Source organism: Anguilla anguilla, chromosome 10 (genome assembly GCF_013347855.1).
Source record: "Anguilla anguilla isolate fAngAng1 chromosome 10, fAngAng1.pri, whole genome shotgun sequence".
NCBI lineage: Eukaryota > Metazoa > Chordata > Actinopteri > Anguilliformes > Anguillidae > Anguilla > Anguilla anguilla.
The window spans coordinates 41,739,748-41,758,108 of NC_049210.1; the positions used below are offsets into that span (position 1 = coordinate 41,739,748).

General features: G+C 43.5%; 2 protein-coding genes across 3 annotated transcripts in view; one reads left to right on the forward strand and one right to left on the reverse strand.

Annotated features, from left to right (window-relative positions):
* Positions 1–3,028, reverse strand: part of LOC118206924 (trifunctional nucleotide phosphoesterase protein YfkN-like) — a 7,520-nt gene extending 4,492 nt beyond the window's left edge. Inside the window, exons 1-3 of one of the 2 annotated variants that reach the window (XM_035380104.1) lie at positions 2,902–3,028; positions 1,019–1,170; positions 1–493 (exon numbers count right to left, since the gene is read on the reverse strand). The exon at positions 1–493 is cut by the window's left edge and continues 97 nt beyond it. In XM_035380104.1, the coding sequence (XP_035235995.1) occupies positions 1–493; positions 1,019–1,170; positions 2,902–3,014 (758 nt within the window). In that variant the 5' untranslated portion in view covers positions 3,015–3,028. Of the gene's footprint in view, positions 494–1,018; positions 1,171–2,901 lie in introns of those variants that run through there. The other variant, XM_035380105.1, reaches the window with a different exon arrangement.
* Positions 3,029–3,717: 689 nt separating this feature from the next.
* rgs7bpa (regulator of G protein signaling 7 binding protein a) lies at positions 3,718–16,060 on the forward strand. Its single transcript, XM_035435756.1, has 6 exons — positions 3,718–4,596; positions 5,777–5,943; positions 11,791–11,921; positions 13,860–14,004; positions 14,806–14,876; positions 15,361–16,060. The coding sequence occupies exons 1-6, from the start codon at positions 4,447–4,449 to the stop codon at positions 15,450–15,452; spliced, it is 756 nt and encodes a 251-aa protein (XP_035291647.1). The 5' UTR covers positions 3,718–4,446; the 3' UTR covers positions 15,453–16,060.
* The last annotated feature ends 2,301 nt before the right edge of the window (positions 16,061–18,361 follow it).

Genomic DNA, 18,361 nt, shown 5'->3' on the forward strand with positions numbered 1-18,361 from the left:
CCGCCGCCGCCCCCCTCCCGCCGGGACGCGTCCACCTTGGACAGGTAGCGGAACTCGGAGCCGCTCTTGACGACGGGCACGCCGTTGACCTCCCGCACCCCGTACTCGTGGTCGTGCCCGCCGAGCACCAGGTCGATGCCCGCGGCCTCGGCGGCCAGCCGCACGTCGTTGTGCCAGCGCATGTGGGTCAGCGCCACCACCATCTGGGCGCCCTGCTCCCGCAGCTGGCGCGCCAGGTCCCCGGCCACCGAGACGTAGTCCACGTAGTGCAGGTTCTCCTTGTCCACCGTGCCCAGTGTGTCCAGCCACTCCTCCTCCACCAGCCCCATCAGGCCGATCTCCAGGCCGTTCCACCGCAGCACGCGGCTCACCACGCCGTGGCCCAGCGTGTCCGACGTGAAGCGGTCGTACACGTTGCTGAGGAACCACGGGAAGTCCATCTGCGCCGTCATCTCCTCCAGGTGGTCCACGCCGAAATCAAACTCATGATTGCCTTTTTTTTTTTTTTGGTGGTGGTGGTGGTGGTGGTGGTGGTGAGGGGGGGGGGGGGGTTGGAGGGGGGTGGCATTCAAAAACAAACCAAGGAAATTACTATAATTAGTGAAGAGAGAACAAGACTTTTTTTTAAAACCAAAAAGTGGGTGGAGCAAGAAATCAGTGACTCTGTGATTTCAGCCAATCATTGTGCCTTGCTGTGCAGAGCAAAAACCTTTCGATTGGTTTAAATCAGTGACTGACAGCTTGTGGCTCCACTCTTTACAGAATTCATGAAACCTTGCTTTCTCTAGGTCACTAGTCTAGCTATGACAGCCTTTGAAAAGACATTTTTGTTTTGCCAAATTTGAGCCAGTCAAATATTACTGATAGAATAATATTTTTGCTATTGGTCAGAATGATTATGAGAACATCGTATGTGTTTAACATACTGTATTTTAGTTGGTTTCCATCTTTTTAACAAAGTTATGAAAGCCTTAGTTTCCTAATATTACACACAAGGATGGTAGACAATAGCATTTACCGTACACAGCACAATTCACACCCAGTTTGCTCAGGATGTCCACCATGTGCTTCCCTTTTGTAATCGTGCTCAACAAAGAAGGATTCAAACAGTCCCCACTGAACACTATCAGAGGATTCAGGTCTTGGAACTGCTTCACTGCTGTGGCAAACCTGAAACCAAAAATGTAACAGGGGAAATTTCACGTTCGGTGTATTCTGTCATCCCAAATACACAAAACGGAGAAAACCATGAACAACGTCAACATTACAAAACCGTCATACTATCATTTCTTTTGGAACAAGTGTGTAACAATACCTTGGTAAATAAAAAGTACACAGTAAATAATGTCATGTGTTCAACACAAACTGCATAACCAGACTTTGACACTAATACACTTTAATAAAGTATTGCACTGTTTATTATAACTATTTATTACATTAAAGGTATACAATTTTGTTGGTATGAGCTGCTGTAGGTTTATTTAATTAATTTGATTAATCAATTTGTTTAATTCATTTAATTATCTTCCACAAATGTTTAAATCAAAAACACATAAGAGTTTTTAATGTCAGCTATTTAATGTCAAAGCACTTGCCATCCATTGCTTTTGCCAGGACATCTGAATTAATACCACATTTTTTATATCCATGGAATGTTTAATCACTGTGATAAATCCGAAAGTTGGACTGAATGTCTCATGCAAATCGAGATAAACAACAACCAAAAGTGTTTTAAAAGTGTGAAAGCTTTTGTGGGCATACATTAGATTATCACAGTAGGGTTCCCCTGGATTGTGCTGAAAATATAGGCCTACCAAATAACAAATAAATAAACTGGACACAGACCAGTATTGTCTCCACATAAATTATTTGTTCCATTTTCTAATTCCACTGTTAATCTTTTACTTAATGCTAATTCGATTTCTCGCTCCAGTTGAGAATAAATATCTTATTGACACCTGGGCCACACTCGTGAGCACAGTACAACCGCTTCACAAACCATACTGCAGTTTTTTTTTAAATCTTTTTTTTTAATGGCACTCATGCAAGAACTGAGAAGAGGTGCGTGATGGGAGATGAAGTCAAACGTTAAAGGATGTACAGAGTTCTGGACCCCAAATTTTTTATCTATTTTATCAGAGGGCCTAGATAATCTTTGAATGACATGTTGCATTTGGCTAGCCAGGGCCTTGCTGTAACAATAGTGATCAATGATCAACAACAATGATCAGTTGTTTCTCCCACTGGATAGGAAAACCATAGAGATCGCCTTTCAATTAAGCTACAGGAGTGTAGCTCGGTTGCTGCATTAAATTGCCTATCATTGGCTGGGACCTTTGAAATTAAAAACCAGGGTAATCTGCTTTCGGTTATTTTTATAATTATTTCCACAACCTTTGCAAACTACCCAGCTGTTTAGTATTTGCCACCAACGTACGATAACCTTATTTCCGTGATATTTTCACACAGTTGTAGCTAGCTGTCTTCTTGTTATTAAAATAGGCCTATATTAAAAATATACTGGAATCATTAGCTACATCCATTGAAGGACAAAGCCAACCAAAATAATTCAGCCAGTTGTATGCACAAAGCGAGTAACGCTATATTGTTCCAGTAGAGGTGGCATTGTAGTGGGGGGAAAGGAACGCGTCCAAAACAAGGCGCTAGCGGGCTGATTAGCTAGCTGGTTAGCTGACAAGCTATCTGATAATTTGCTACCAACCTCATGAATGCAGTCATTGTGATTAATTATAATTATCATTACCCTGTGTCTGTGAGTCTAATTCTTTAAATTAGTGACTAGAGTTTCATGATACAACCTTAACGTTAGACTAGCAAGGTTTCGGGGAAATACTTCCAAATTGATTCACATGATCAACTCTGTTCAAGTACAAAAACTACCTCGCTGCGCCTCCAACTGGATCTTCCGATCTCTCCTTTATCTCGTAAACGTCATTAAAATGCAGAATAGTTAGAACAATTTCGGGTTCATCACAAGACTCGGCTGATTTCATCTGGCAGTGTGATTCTGCCGCCATCTTTTAAATTTGAATATTGCCAAGGATTTTTTATTGAAGCCGTAGTTTCCTTGGAGATTAGAAGTCTCGTGACTCAGCGAGTTCTTGGAACTCTTAAGACGCTTTTCAAAGGAACTGAATTCAATGCAGCATTAGGCTACTAACGTAATAATAACAACAACCACAATAATAATACGTACTATTATTATTATATGAAATAGAATTATTATTATTATTATTCTGCATTACTTTTAACTTACTGTATACCTGCTGTTAATATTAGCTATAGGCTAGTAATATGATAAGAGTGGTATATTTTCAAGATGAAATAACTTTCATTACTAATGTTCCAATGACCTACATTTAAATATAGTAGCCTAATGCAATTTGCAAGTCATATGCTGCAAAGGCCTTATTGCACAATGTAGAAAATACAAATATGTCATCTAAGAATGACAATTCTACATCTTATAAATGTTGCCGTTTGCAGTTTGGCTATTGGTCGTTCTTTTGCATAAAAGATCCGATTACTTTCACTCTCTGACTGTGTCTCTTCCTTTCTCAAGGAAAAAAAAAACAGCACCCACCCCACACTTTGCGACATTGTGCAATCTAACATTCTATTGGCACTATATTTCTAACAATCGGATCTCCGAAACAATATAATTGATGCTATTGAACATTTCATTGGGTAAACGTGTAAGCTCTCGTGGGTCCGTTTCATGGGCCGTATTAGTATTCCTGTCCTATGAGTGTGCAGTGTTGCTAGCCACGTCAGACAGCCAGCTACCGAGCGTCTCCTACCAAGGTTAGATGTATTCTCAGAAGAAGACCTTGGAAGCGAGATCGGGATTATCAATGGCAACCATTAATAGCTTTTGTTTCCCCGTTTGGCTATCTCTTTACATGTTCTGTCGAAATTAGTGTTGTTTGCACTAGTGGCACAGGCGCCGTTTGATGCTGTTGGGGGGATGATGTGATGTTGCCGTAGAGGTGTTCGCAAAACCAAGAAACATCATCGCCTGCTTGCAGTGCTTCATGGAAACTCGTAACTGCAAGAAATGGTCGCATCTGACTTCCTGTGAATCCGCCTCAGAGGTAGAAGAAGCGGCGGTGCGCGAGGGGGACATTTCAGCCGGAGTCGGTCCACTGCTGGGGTGAAGGTGACTTGCCTTGCAGTCGAAGCTATGCGGAAAGGAGTCGCGAGCACTCATCCGGCACTCCTGCGCGCTAAAGGTTGCCTGCGAAATTATCTGTTTCAGCAGTAGGAGCCACTGGGTCGCTGTCGGTGCCTCTGCCTGGCCAGATACAGAGAACAAACGATCTATCAAATAAATTTTTAAAGAAAACGTAGTTAAACTGAAGAAAAGGGAGAAGAAATACATAACCATTCCCCAACGGTTTAGGTTTTGTCAGTGGATGTGTATGCATGAGTTCTGCACCGAATGGGCGCAAGAACCGCCCCAGATCCGCCGGGAACATTTTTCAAATCGGCAAGCCCCCTACAAGGGACCCCGAGCGCAGGGAGAGTACAGAGAGCAGCCGAAAAGCCCAGCGTGCCGTGGACGACTGCAGGATGGTGGGTAAAATTGGCGACGTGACGCGGGGGTTTGTTATTTTCTCCGGGAATTGCTGGCGTACTCTCCCGCCCTTACATATTCAAATCACGTGCAGGTGTATTCTATTTAAAACCACAACAACCCTTCTAGACCTTATTGCGTGGGGTAGAATAAAACGACATGGTATTTACGCAGAAAAATCAAAATGACATGGAAGATTGATAATTGATTGATTTCCTTACATTCGAAATTGCTCTCCATACCACCCACTGCAGTTATGCGTTGGGTATTTCAGTAGCTGGTATGGATACCGTGTCTAATTGCGTTTGGGGATATATGTATTCCGCAATAGATTGTGTTGCTATGTAGTAGCATGCATTGCGTGATGGACTAAGTCATCAGCTAATGTGACAGGTGCTGGCAGAAGCTTCTATGTAGGTCTGCTGTCTCATGCAGCAGAAAGTCCTTTGGTGAATTAAAAAAAATGTTCACACAGAATCTTCTTTGGGCATTAGCCATAAATGCGGACGTCCCACCAGGAGGAACGAGCTTTATCGGAAGTAAAACCTTAACATAATGGCTCTTAAAAATTAATAATTAATGTAAACATATGCGCTCATATCATCAATTATTTCGAATGCACATCGCCATTAAATGAATCAGCTGGTTAAAAAAGAGCACTGAATTTAATGCTTTCTTCACTCTATTCGTCTTGTCAGTCGATCTGCCCATCTCTCTTTTTTGATCGACGCCGCTATCCCCCTGTAAGAAAAAAAATGAAATATTGGCATAGACGTATTTCAACTCAAATATTGCCAATAAACGTGTTTCAAAATCTGCATCAGCGCGTTATTTTTTCGACCTGTGCTGCCATCGTTTGAATTGTCCTTGAGTGTCAGAACTTACACACTCGATGTAAAGGTAACATAGACCAAGGCAACGCGTTAACCCGTTATAATGACGTGGATAAGTATTTTTGTGCCTAACAAATGATGTGTTGCTTCTGCAGCTCAATACTGCGTTGTGTATCTCTTGCATTATCCTACTCTCCGAGAGAAAGGTCAACCACTTCACAGGTTTTTGGGGAATACATCTATAAAATGTTAAATTATTATCTTTAAAAAATCGAAGTTGATATGACAGTATGACAATGAAATACAAGTAGCGGTCGTTTTATTTTATGGTTGTATTTTATTTTAGATTGTCCAGGAGTTCAATACACTTGTGGCCCTGTATCGTGAGCTGGTCATTTCTATTGGGGAGATATCGGTCGATTGCCCTTCCCTACGAGCAGAGATGCACAAGACGCGAACCAAAGGCTGCGACATGGCTCGAGCCGCGCATCAGAATCTCTCCGTAATTTCGGGGTAAGGAACCACTGCACGTGTGTGTGTGTCTTGTGTTTGTGCGTGTGTGTGTTGTGTGTGTGTATGTGTCTTGTGTGTGTGTGCGTGCGTGCGTGTATGTCGTTCTGCAATTTCGTGGTAAAGAACTGCAGCGCGGGTGTGTGAATGTGTGGGTTTGTTGGGTTATGAATGGGGGAGGGAGTGTGTGTGTGTGCTGGAAGGGGGGGGGGGGGGCTGCGGAAACTACACGGTTTTGTTTGTACATGACATTGAATCCTGTGGGATATAGAATTTTAAATTCTTTTCGCTGCGTGTCAGCACTGATATAACAGCCACCTCGACAAGTCTGACATGCAGTATAGCGTTAACTAGGAATGCGTGGATTATCATCCTTTATTCTGCAAGACACCAATCCATGTGGAATATGAGCACTGGAAAAAAACCATTACCGTTTCTTTTAATGGGAGCTGTTCATGGTGCTGATATACTGTGGCGTATGTGCAAGTGTTGTCGCAAAATTAACAATCGTTCCCCTGGGAGCGCAGAGTAGGCCACGGCCACTGAGGGAGATGTAATTTAATTTTTCCGGTATAATTTTCAGAGGACCCATTTTCAACTCAACGGCTTTTGAACGAGCTGCGATTTCATCAAGCCGACTTGTTCGTACATGTTCTGATTAGTACGTAAATTGCGCCAGAGAAGGAAACGGTAGAAAGGTGAAAGTTTTGGGAATGGCATTTTCTGTGAGACGCTGTGATTTTTGTTTAATGGGGTTGGAATATTTTATAATCCATGTTTTCATATTTTCACAAATGTCCTCTAATGGGAAATATTCTATATCTAGCATGCATACATGTGTGCGTGTATAATGCCATTATTTCATTTCATTTTATTATTATTATTATTATTATTATTATTATTATTATTATTATGTGTGTTGGAATGACAATTGTAATTTGGTGGACAAGTTAAATGCAAGAAGCATATTAATGACATCGGACCTGCACATTTTTACCTGCCCTTAGCCCTGAGCCCTGAGTCCTGAGCCCTGTGGCAGAGTTGCCTGTGATATAATGCAGTGGTAGAATCGCAGTGTTTTCCCAGCATGGACATAGGCGTTTGGTTTCAACAGAGAAAAATGTGTGCGCATGTGTCAGTGAAAGAATAAAGAGAGGGGAAAACACAAAAAACGACAGAAATCAAAAGATCTAACAGAAGCCAGAACTGAAGGACATTTGTGACAGGTTTGTGCACAGCTCTACAGTCTTTAAAAATATGTATTTTTAAAATGTCTATTTGTAATAGTGAAATATTATACAAAGCAATATATGAATCATACTTTCATACGACCAGTACCAGTCAGCACAGCAGTACTGAAACATTCCTGATCACCTGACACTCTGCTGGCACTTCCTGTTGGCTTGTTCCTCCTGCTTCTCCCGGCCTGTGATTGGATGGAGAAACGGACTGCGTGACCAATGACACGACGCGCAGGAGCAGTGCGGGAGGAGGGACGGTTTACCTCCTGGTGGCTGTCTGTTCCCTTCCCTTTTCTCTGGGGGCAGCTTTAACGCTGCACTCTTTTCTTTCTTCCACGCTCCTCCTGCTAATCGGGCTGAAGCTAAGGAAGGCTGGCGGCTTGGTTAGCGCCTTGACGGGAGACCGCCAGGGAAAAGCCAGTTAATTTGTTACTATTCCTCTGCCTTTTTTCTGCCTTTTTTAAAACCAGGTAGGTCACCTGAAACTCAGTTCTCGGGCAATGATAGACGAAAGTGGAGATGGAGTGCAATGGATTTTGCAGCCAATCAGAATCAGGGGCAAGATTATTCATATTTAAATAATTAATGAAGCCTTCATTTTAATTTATAATTTTTTTTTTGACAAGGACATAGGCTGTTAACCCTACTTAAGAAATGCCGAAGCAGACTTCACTTTGGAGAAGTAAGAAAAACTAGTGCTTCATTTCAGCAATTGGGGACACTGTGCTGTTGGAGGTGCTCTCCTGAGTCAAGCTGCCTAATTGTCACCCCGGCAGCTGTCGGACTCTGCGACCCCCCCCCCCCCCCCACCCCCGCCACTGCAATCACGGCCGTCCTTGTTTCCCCACACCATCACACAGTGAGGGAGAAGTGAGCTCTCAATTTGACCTTCTTGGCAAAGTAATAAAGGTTGAATAAAATAATAACAAAAAAGCTGGAACTTGCCCAAGGACCATACAAAGCGAGTGACTGGAGGCTCGCCTCATTTTTAAAGGAAAACAGAAATGTCCTCCTCTGAGTTCTGCACCCCAAAATATGTGTGTGTCGTGGGGGTGGGGGGGGGAGGGGGGGCGGAGGGTGGCAGGAAGGCAGGAAGTGGTTTTGTTTGGGTGCATCAGGATTTTATTGATCTGTCTGCAATGGCTGTGTGCCCACAGTCCTGCCTAAAGTACTCCCTGGGTTCCACTTTTAATAGCTTATAATGCTTATGCATGCCATATATCATTTACAAAAAATTTTTTCCAGAGACCCTAAACTTAATTTAAATCCATAACTTACCTGGACACACACACAAGCACACACATGCACACGCGCTCACACACACACACACACACACACACAGAGTGAGGCGTATGCCCTTTTCACACAAAGTAGACTTTGGCACCCCTAAAACATGCTGCAGGACTAGAACTGCTAAACACATGATATGTCTTCTCCTGGCAATCCAGGAGAGTCTAGACAAACTGAAACTTACAGGCAAAATCAATTTTAGCCGTAAGGTCTCAAAAGTATATATTTTAAAAAATTAATTAGCTACAAGCAGCTGACCGTTAGCCAGGGGACCGTGTTCAAACAAAACGTGTAAAACGTTTTCAAATTTCATCAACACGTTATTTTTAAACCAGATCGTCCGCCCCCCCCCCCCCCCCCCCCCATTTTTTGGTCCATCTCAAATGTGCAAAGTCTCCCATAAATTCAGGAGAGAGCAGATCACAAAATTAATAATAAAAAGTAACAATAATGGACAATAATCCTCTAAAAACATTTTCACTCCACAGAACAGAGCTGAGTTTAATATCTGCCAGTCTTTGTTTTTATAGGATTTTCCTCCGGCCTATCAAAAGCCAGTATCGGCTCCTGCAGAGAGACCCTGTCAGCCAATCCCGGTTGAGGAGTCACACGCCATAATCCAGCTTTGTTCAGCCACATCCTGGGGCCCAGATTCCTTTTTTTTTTTTTAAATCCTGCATGCGGGCCAAACGTTTTCCGCACACTATTTATAAATGCATGAACATGGATGCATTGTGCATGTGCGTTAGCGAAGTGGACGCCTTCTTAAAATATGCACAGCTTCTTGCTTATAATTCAGTGGCTAGTGGGCGGGGTGCTAACATGATGCAGTCCACTCCGCCCCCCCCCCACCCCTCCCAGTATGACACATTTTTCTTCGCTGTTTCTCCGGTGCATCTCTGTCCCTTATGCCTGGGCAGCAAGGCTACTCTGCCAGAGCGAATCCATTGTTCTCCGTGCTAGTTCTGTCCTGGAAAACAGCACGGGCATTGCAGATTTTATGTATATTGTTCTTGGACATCTTGTTAATTTGCATTTGCCCCACCCCCACAACTGTGTATGGATATCAGCTTTGTGAGTACATTTGTTTATGTTCAGTGGAAACGTGATAATTGTGGTCAAAAGGTTAATGTTTACACCGTGAGTCCATGAAGACAGTGAATTTTTTTGTCAGGTTGGTATAGTAGCTGAAGGCTACTTTTACCTTCACTAAAAAGTGACCAAAACTATAGTCAAGGCTAGCAGAGGTTTTGCTCGCTGTTGAGTGACTGAACTGTGACTAATTCTAACAGATGTTTTAGTCCACCAGAGTGTGACTAAATGAAAGAATAGGTGACAGTATGAGCACCCCACAGAGACCGATGATGAGTAGGAGGGGACTATCGGGAGGTGATGTCACAGTGATGTCATGACTTCTTCCATTCCCTTTGATCTGGTATATCCACTGGTGTGGGAATGTTGTTAGCCTGGTCTGGCACTATCGCTCATGGAAATCAGATGAAGGCACTTATGTTTTTCTGTGTTTTTAGTCACTCTGGATTAGAGCGTCTGCCAAATCAATGTGAGCTAATGCCTCACCCCATCCGCAGAGACCCCTTTACGCTTCACGACAGTCCACTATTGATATTGTTCTCTCTTATTTTATTTATTTACTATTTTTATTTCCCATACTGCAACGTGAGCTCTGCAGTAATGTACATGAGCCAAGACTGTCACGTGAGGTTCAGTAAAGACAAAAGGAAGTTCCCTCATTAAATCCCGCTTCTCTCCATGTAGGGCCAAAACTCATTACGGGTTTTCACTGAATACAGGAGATTGCCATTACGAAAGACAGTGTACTTGGGGGACGTTAAAGTGGGATGTTCGCCAGGGGACGCGTGTCTATTCTGAAACACTCAGCAAGATGCAGCGGGGGGGGGGGGGGGACCTGGGCTCCATTAGTGAATTCAGGCCATTTCTCTGACATTTTTAATACCCCCTTGAAATTACTGCCATTCAGATGGTGTGGGTTTTCCAACCCGGGTTCTGGTTCCGACCTGTTTGTGTGTGCCGTTCGCGATGAGCTTGGAGAGACAGAATTCTGGTCGTTCTTGAATTCCGTGGCAGAACTGCTGACCGGCGTATCCGCTGACCAGCGTCCAGAAGGCGTCGGTTCTGGCCCGGTTCTGACCCGGTTCAGCTGCTGTCTCCCCGGCGAGTACCAAGAGACATCGTTTTTTCGCAGGTTTTTTTTTTTTTTTGCTCCGCGCGACGGACGGTGTGGATCTCACACTTCCACGGACTGTTCCTCGTACGAGCTTCAATATCGCCTCTCCGCGCCGCTCAGGTTTACCTCAGAAGACCCCTGTCCTCCCACACGCTCCTCTTTTTGGATGGTGCGAAATGGTGGGGGGGGGGGGGGGGGGAAGCTGGGGGGGTGGTGGTGGTGGAAGCGTTTGAGTTCGTCCGTGGACGTCTGTCTCAGCACTGCGTTGAAATTTTCAGGATTCTTTTCCCGTCTTTTTCACTGCTGGAGGTTATTTTTTTTTCCAGAACCTCAGTAGAGTCTGGTCAGATAAGAGAGGCCATTTTCTGCGCTGAAGGCCTTGGCGTGGACGCGGCTGTGTAGCTGCCCTCGCAGTGCGTTTACGTTACCGGCTGCGTCGGAGGAGAGGAGGGGGGGGGGAGAAAACGCGGTGCTTTTTCTTTTCTCTCTTTCCTCTCCAACACGCTGGCTGACAGTAACGCTTATTGAACACTATGTCAGACTCATTAAAGCGGCATCAACCCACTCAGCCTTTCCGGAAAAAAACCCCCGGAAACCGTCCCAGAGACGGAGTAGCGGCGGTGGCGAATCAGAACCTTCAGCCCAATCAGCCAGCCAATCAATCAGATGTGATTTGGCGTCACGCCCCTCGCCGTTGGAATGTGGAGGGAACGCTTTACGGAACTGCACTGACTCCAAAGCCCCACATGAGCCCATTTTATCCCATGACCCTTTGCAAGACTCCACTCATAAGTATTTTATTTTTTTGTGTAATTATGATGTTGTGCTATGGGTTGCAACCAGAGGTTGGGGGGGTGTGTACCTTTTATTAAGCAACATGGACTCCCCAATTGTCTCGGTACCTGAATCAGCTATTTAAATTATGAACACTGGAACTGAAGCACGCACAGTCCCTGTACTAGCTTGCAGACTGTGGTTCTGAGTGAAGCACACGCACAGTTAGCGCAGATGTGCTAGCTTGCAGACTGTGGTTCTGAGTGAAGCACACGCACAGTTAGCGCAGATGTGCTAGCTTGCAGACTGTGGTTCTGAGTGAAGGTTTGTGGTCCGCAGGCCGGAGGACGGTGAGATTCACCCGGAGATCTGCAGGCTCTTCATCCAGCTGCAGTGCTGCCTGGAGATGTACATCACCGAGATGCTGAAGTCCGTCTGCCTGCTGGGCTCCCTACAGCTGCACAGGAAAGGTACAGCCAAGCCATGCACAGCCAAACACAGCACAGCCCTGCACAGCTAAATACAGCCAAGCCATGCACAGCTAAATACAGCACAGATAAACACAGCTAAACACAGCCCAGCCCTGCACTGCTAAATACAGCCAAGCCATGCACAGCTAAATACAGCACAGCTAAACACATCTAAACACAGCACAGCCCTGCACTGCTAAATACAGCCAAGCCATGCACTGCTAAATACAGCACAGCCATGCACAGCCAAACACAGCACAGCCCTGCACAGCTAAACACAGCCGAGCCATGCACAGCTAAATACAGCACAGCCCTGCACAGCTAAATACAGCCAAGCCATGCACAGCTAAACACAGCACAGCCCTGCACAGCTAAATACAGCACAGCCATGTACAGCCAAACACAGCACAGCCCTGCACAGCTAAATACAGCCAAGCCATGCACAGCTAAACACAGCACAGCCCTGCACAGCTAAACACAGCACAGTCCTGCACTGCTAAATACAGCACAGCCCTGCACAGCTAAACACAGCACAGTCCTGCACTGCTAAATACAGCACAGCCATGCACAGCTAAATACAGCACAGCCCTGCACAGCTAAATACAGCCAAGCCATGCACAGCTAAATACAGCACAGCCATGCACAGCCAAACACAGCACAGCCCTGCACAGCTAAATACAGCACAGCTAAACACACCTAAACACAGCACAGCCCTGCACAGCTAAATACAGCACAGCTAAACACATATAAACACAGCACAGCCATGCACAGCTAAACACAGCACAGCCATGCACAGCTAAATACAGCACAGCCCTGCACAGCTAAATACAGCCAAGCCATGCACAGCTAAACACAGCTAAATACAGCACAGCCCTGCACAGCTAAACAAAGCACAGCCCTGCACAGCTAAACACAGCTAAATACAGCACAGCCCTGCACAGCTAGATACAGCACAGCTAAACACAGCTAAACAGGGAGCATATATGACACACTCCAAGTTTACAGCCATACAGTCTCATGGATACTCTAGTGCGCACTGCACTCCAAGGCGAACGTCTATGGTGCCGTTGTGCGGTGAGGAAGTCTGTTGCTATGCTGGCGCTGTCGGCGCGCAGGCATTCAAAGACCCCCTGCGCAGAGAAACCAAGAAGTCCTCTGCTAAATACGCGTGATGTAACCATTTGGAATCCGGCTGCCTTTGCCTTGAAACAGCTCGGTGTCATGGGATATATATACGCAGCAATTCTCCGCAAGTAAGGAACACGTTCTTTGTGAGGCTGCCTCTCGTATATGTGCGCATATAGCTTGGTGCATTGTGATGATGCAACATACTTCCGAAGCACCCACCCCCAGGAAGGTACGCTGCAGTGCTAAAAGCCCCAGATTCTGTAGGTTAACCAGATATTCAGCTCTGTATTTTCCTTCTAAGACCTGGCTACTATTTTTTGTCCCCTGCAGGGGACATGAGTCTCCGGTCTTAATCTCAAGAACTATATATTCTACTATGCTGAAATGTACACTACAGGGGACATTCAATAAAAATAAAATAAATTATATTTTTGAAAATATTTTTACTGCAACATCTTTTTGTCATCGAAGACACTTGTATTATGGCAAAAAAAAATTAAAATAGGTTGTTATGTTTGAAAATTCTTAATTATTGAATTTGAAATAATATATTTTATGCATGAAATGTAGCAGAGCAGTGGACACTCTTTCGAACGTCCTGGAGCCTCCTAGAGGATGGAGAGGAGAAGATGGAGGAACTGTGATTCTGTGATACCAAATGCGAAGCTTTAAAAAAAAAAAAAAAAAAAACAACCAAACACTGAGAAAAAGAAGGACAGATGGAGATGTGCTGGCTGGCTCTCCGCTCGATGTGGTTGGGTGACGATCGTATGCCCTGCTGATGCTTGCCTCTAAATTGATGCTGTGCAGGGAAGGACTTGAACCCGGCTCTGAGGGTCGACTGCAGGGTGGACGAGAGCTCGGACATTCCCATCCTGGAGGACACTTCGTCCTCGCCCGTGGAATCCCTGCAGTATGGCTGGCTCGTTTCCACCGACATCGAGAACACCGAAAGGTACGCTACACCAAGGCGCGAGCGTGTGTGTGCGTGTGTGTGTGTGTGTGTGTGCGTGTGCGTGTGTGTGTGTGCGTGCGTGTGTGTGTGCGCGTGTGTGTGTGTGTGTGTGTGTGCGTGTGCGTGTGTGTGCGTGTGTGTGCGTGCGTGTGCGTGTGCATATGTGTGTGTGTGTGTGCGTGTGTGTGTGCGCATGTGTGTGCGTGTGTGTGCGTGTGTGTGCGTGCGTGTGCGTGTGCATATGTGTGTGTGTGTGTGCGTGTGTGTGTGCGCATGTGTGTGTGTGTGTGTACTTGTGTAGGCTTTGTGTTATTGCGTTAATGTATGCGGGAGCAGTTTGTATATATTTTTGCATATATATAGAGAACATATGCAAATACATATGTGTGCTTTTGTGAATATATGTGCATAAGCAAGTGTCTGTGTATGTTGGGTGTATGTTTGCATGTATGCAATTGAATAAATATATAAAAAAACACAAGAAATACATACATACATAAAATCATATTTTGATGGTAGATCTAATGAAATAAATCCAGAGGAACAACATAAAAAACCAACACACGTTTGCTGATATTTTTGTGACAGTGGGCATCTCTTAGGCAGATAAAACTGTACAGTAATATTAACTTTAGGTGCCAGAATGAAGTCTGTCTGTGAGCGCATGCCCAAACGCACAGGGCTCTCTCTATCTCTCTCCACAGTCAGGGAATTTGGAGATAAGATGGAAGGATAAGGGTGAATCTGTGTCTTTCACATTTTGCTCCATTCTGAATTGTAAGTTCCTTTGTTACCCTACAGGGACATGAGAGACATGAAGAACCTTCTTAGCAAACTCAGGGAGACTATGCCTTTACCACTGAAGAACCAAGGTTTGTGGGGACGTGTATGTGTGTGTGTGTGTGTGTGTGTGTGTGTGTGTGTGTGTGTGTGTGTGTGTGTGTGTGTGTTAGCGTCTGATTGTGCATTTCATACTCACTGAAAAATTAAGGTATGTGGGGACATGTGTATCTATGTGCACTAAAGAACCCTGGTTATGTGGGGACATATGTATGTATGTGCACTAAAGAATCCTGGTTATGTGAGTATATATATGCACGTACAGTATATGTATGGACACTAAAGACTTGGGGCAGATGGGGACAGTTTATCAAGATTTCCCTTCTCAGTACACAAATCCTGGGTAAAGTACATTAGTTCACGTGTAAATGACGTTTTCCGTTTTGTTTGTTATGTATGCATGTCTGTGTGTATATGTTTGTGTGTGCATGTGTGTGTGATCACGTGCACGCGTGTGTGTGTGTGCGTGCATGTGTGTGTGTATGTCTAATTGTATACCATCTCTGTGGTGCACAGATGACAGCAGCCTGCTGAATCTCACTCCCTACCCACTGGTGCGGCAGAGGAAGAGGCGTTTCTACGGACTCTGCTGCCTGGTGTCCAGTTAAGAGCCGGCCCAAGCTCCGCCCCCAACTATGCCCCAAACTCCGCCCCCTGCTCCTGCTGCCAGCCCTGGGGGAAACAGCACTTCGGACACTGCGTCAGTCAACATTACCCATAATCCCTGACCACTGGTGTCTCCCGCCACCATTATGAAAAACTAATATCTGTCGATACACGGTAAAATATCACATTGAAAATTTAATTAATAAAAAATGACTCACTTAATATAATTGGTGATTTAGCAGAAACTCTATCAGTTGTTGCCAACTGTGCATGCAAAAATGATCTGCATATATTAAGATTTAAAATATTTGAGAGTGTCATTTTAAAATGTTTTACGGTATGTCTGGAATTCCATTTATGAAAGTGGCAAAAACTGATATGGCTTACTTTCAATATATGCAGTACATTGTGCACTGCACAAAATGACATTTAAAAAGGTGTATTTTAACGTGTGTTAACATGATATTTCTTTTTCCTAAGGGCAACCTGTTACTGCCATTTCCGATGTAGTTCTTTTTTTGTTGAAAAGGCTGCCCATTTTCTAGTTTTATTTTGTGATATGAAAATAATTCTTTAAAAAAAAAACAAGAAATAAAAGTAACAAAATCAATAGTCACAAACGTATATATATATTTTACTCTAATTTTGATTATCGAGATGCTTTATAACAATTTTTTCCATTTTTGTAATCGGGGCAAAAATTATTGCTCGTTTTGGCTGCAGGCAATGCAACCTGACAAAAAAAAGAAAAAAACTAAAAAAGAATGTTTTTGGTTTCTTTCCTGGTGGCTGCTGGGGAATGACTGTGATTGATTGTTTTTTAATTGTCCCATACACTTGTCAATTACCCATGCACTTCAGTCCAAATCAATATCCTTTAACAACACTTGGGCCCACCAGAGGACACAGATTACCTTTGTTGTGGTACACCTGCTATCTATAGATGCACATGGAAAACAAAGCTAGGAGTGAACCCTCTTTTCAGCAGTATTAATCGACCAATCAAACAGCTCGTTCGGAAGCCCTGCACTAGATTTTTTTTTTTAAGTTCCTATTCTGATGTTGTTTGATTTTTTTTTCTTCTTATTCTTTTTTCTGTGGTTATATTTATACATTATTTAGTCTTCCATGCACCGAAAAACCTGTACCCAATTTACTTTTTCCATTTCAAGGAATATACAATATTATATAAAATATTACAATTCAAAAAATGTTAGATCGGTATTTACAAAAAACGACACAACTTTAAGGCGTGACCATCAGAATTATTTTCCGGAAGGTGGCTTTCATTACAGTCTTGGATGATTGCAGTTGGTGACTTTAAAAATCTGGACTTTTATGACCAGATGCGAAGTGCACAGCATGGTTCCTGCTTATTAAATATAGTATTCAATGTTTAGGGCATGCTGGGTACTGTAGTTCAAGCTGACTAAAATTATAGACCATTTTACATTGTTAATAAACTTTTTTTATTTAAACAAACCACTCTGCGTCTTGGTGTTTATTTAGCATTTGCCACAAGAAGGGTTTTTTCTTTTTTAGCAAATCTTGTTAATTGTGAACTTATTTGAAATGAACATTTCATGACATGGCAGTGATCCTGCCTATCCAGTGGTTAGGTGCCAGTAGGAAATGCAACTGACAGGCTGGCAAGAATAGGATCAAAACCCCGAGAGAAGCGATGGTAAGATTTTCCTTGGAAAAATGTTGAAATTTTGTTCATGCAAGATGGGATATCAGGTTTTAACTCTCAGGTTTAGACAGATGTATTGACTTATGTAGTGCCAAAGTAAACCAGCCATGTGGAAACGTCACTTCCTGCTTTAAACCTGTTAATCATTTTACTTGCCCAAAAGCTGTTCTGGCCAATCAGAAAACAGCATGCTCAACAGCCAATCACAGAGTTTTACTTCTCATGAAGTCGTTTAAGGACAAGGGCGCTCACTCTATTTATGGATCATGCTGCAATATTTAGTGCACAAGTGGTACACTAGGTGGTGCTGTTGCTCACTACTGCAGCATACATTTTCTAATACCTAAAAGCTGAAGTCTGTTTGTTCCATCAATATGAAAGTGTTTGCAAGAATAGAACACGAATTACATGGCTTTTATAGGCACACTTTGGTTGTTTCTGCATGCATGTCAGCATAGAGTATTTGTTCACGTGGCTCAAACTGAAAATAAATCAATCAATCAATCTTGTGCTGATACCAATTGATCGTTTGGAATGGTACCTGAGCATTTGCCCCTTTTGCCAGAAATGCCCCGTGTACCCCTTTGATTTTATGTTTTAAAAAATAGTATTATTCATTTTGGTAAATATATATTCGATACAAATAACTGGGTGTCATAAACCAGTTTTCTAGGTTGGCCTTTCTTTCCCCACCTTGAGCCACAGCCCCTGAAACAGTCATTGCACAATACTGGACCAGCATGAAATTAACTGACTGAGTGAGTTACAAATTCACAATCTCAATCTTGAGCCAAACAGAATCGTTCTTAGTTGTGCATTCCTTACATTTTTCCCCACCACATGATGGCGCTGTTTCCTTCTGAATGAACTGCACAGCCATCCACTCTTCACACACACACACACACACACACACACACACACAACGCACCCTGTCTTTTCTGGGGCTTTCATTTTAGGAGCAAACTGAATGGTAAAGCAACAATTTATCAAGACCAAGAAACACATAAAGCACCAAATCCATTTGTACCTCATCTGTCACGTTCTGGAGTAGTCAAAATTAAATTAATCCTAATCTAAATGTAATTTTATCCACTTCAGGTTTTTTTTTTTTTTTTTGGCTGCCTTGCAATCTTTTAAAATTGTGTGTGCACAGACTTCTGGAAAGATTTCTTCACCAATGCCTGCAAATCCCCCTTGTCAGGTGTGGCAGGTTGACAT

Excerpts from the sequence above, each read along its gene's own strand:
- rgs7bpa (XM_035435756.1), top strand. The coding sequence starts at position 4,447 with ATGAGTTCTGCACCGAATGGGCGCAAGAACCGCCCCAGATCCGCCGGG. Across the intron at positions 11,922-13,859 it reads CCTACAGCTGCACAGGAAAG|GGAAGGACTTGAACCCGGCT; the intron begins GTACAGCCAAGC and ends GATGCTGTGCAG. Across the intron at positions 14,005-14,805 it reads GACATCGAGAACACCGAAAG|GGACATGAGAGACATGAAGA; the intron begins GTACGCTACACC and ends GTTACCCTACAG.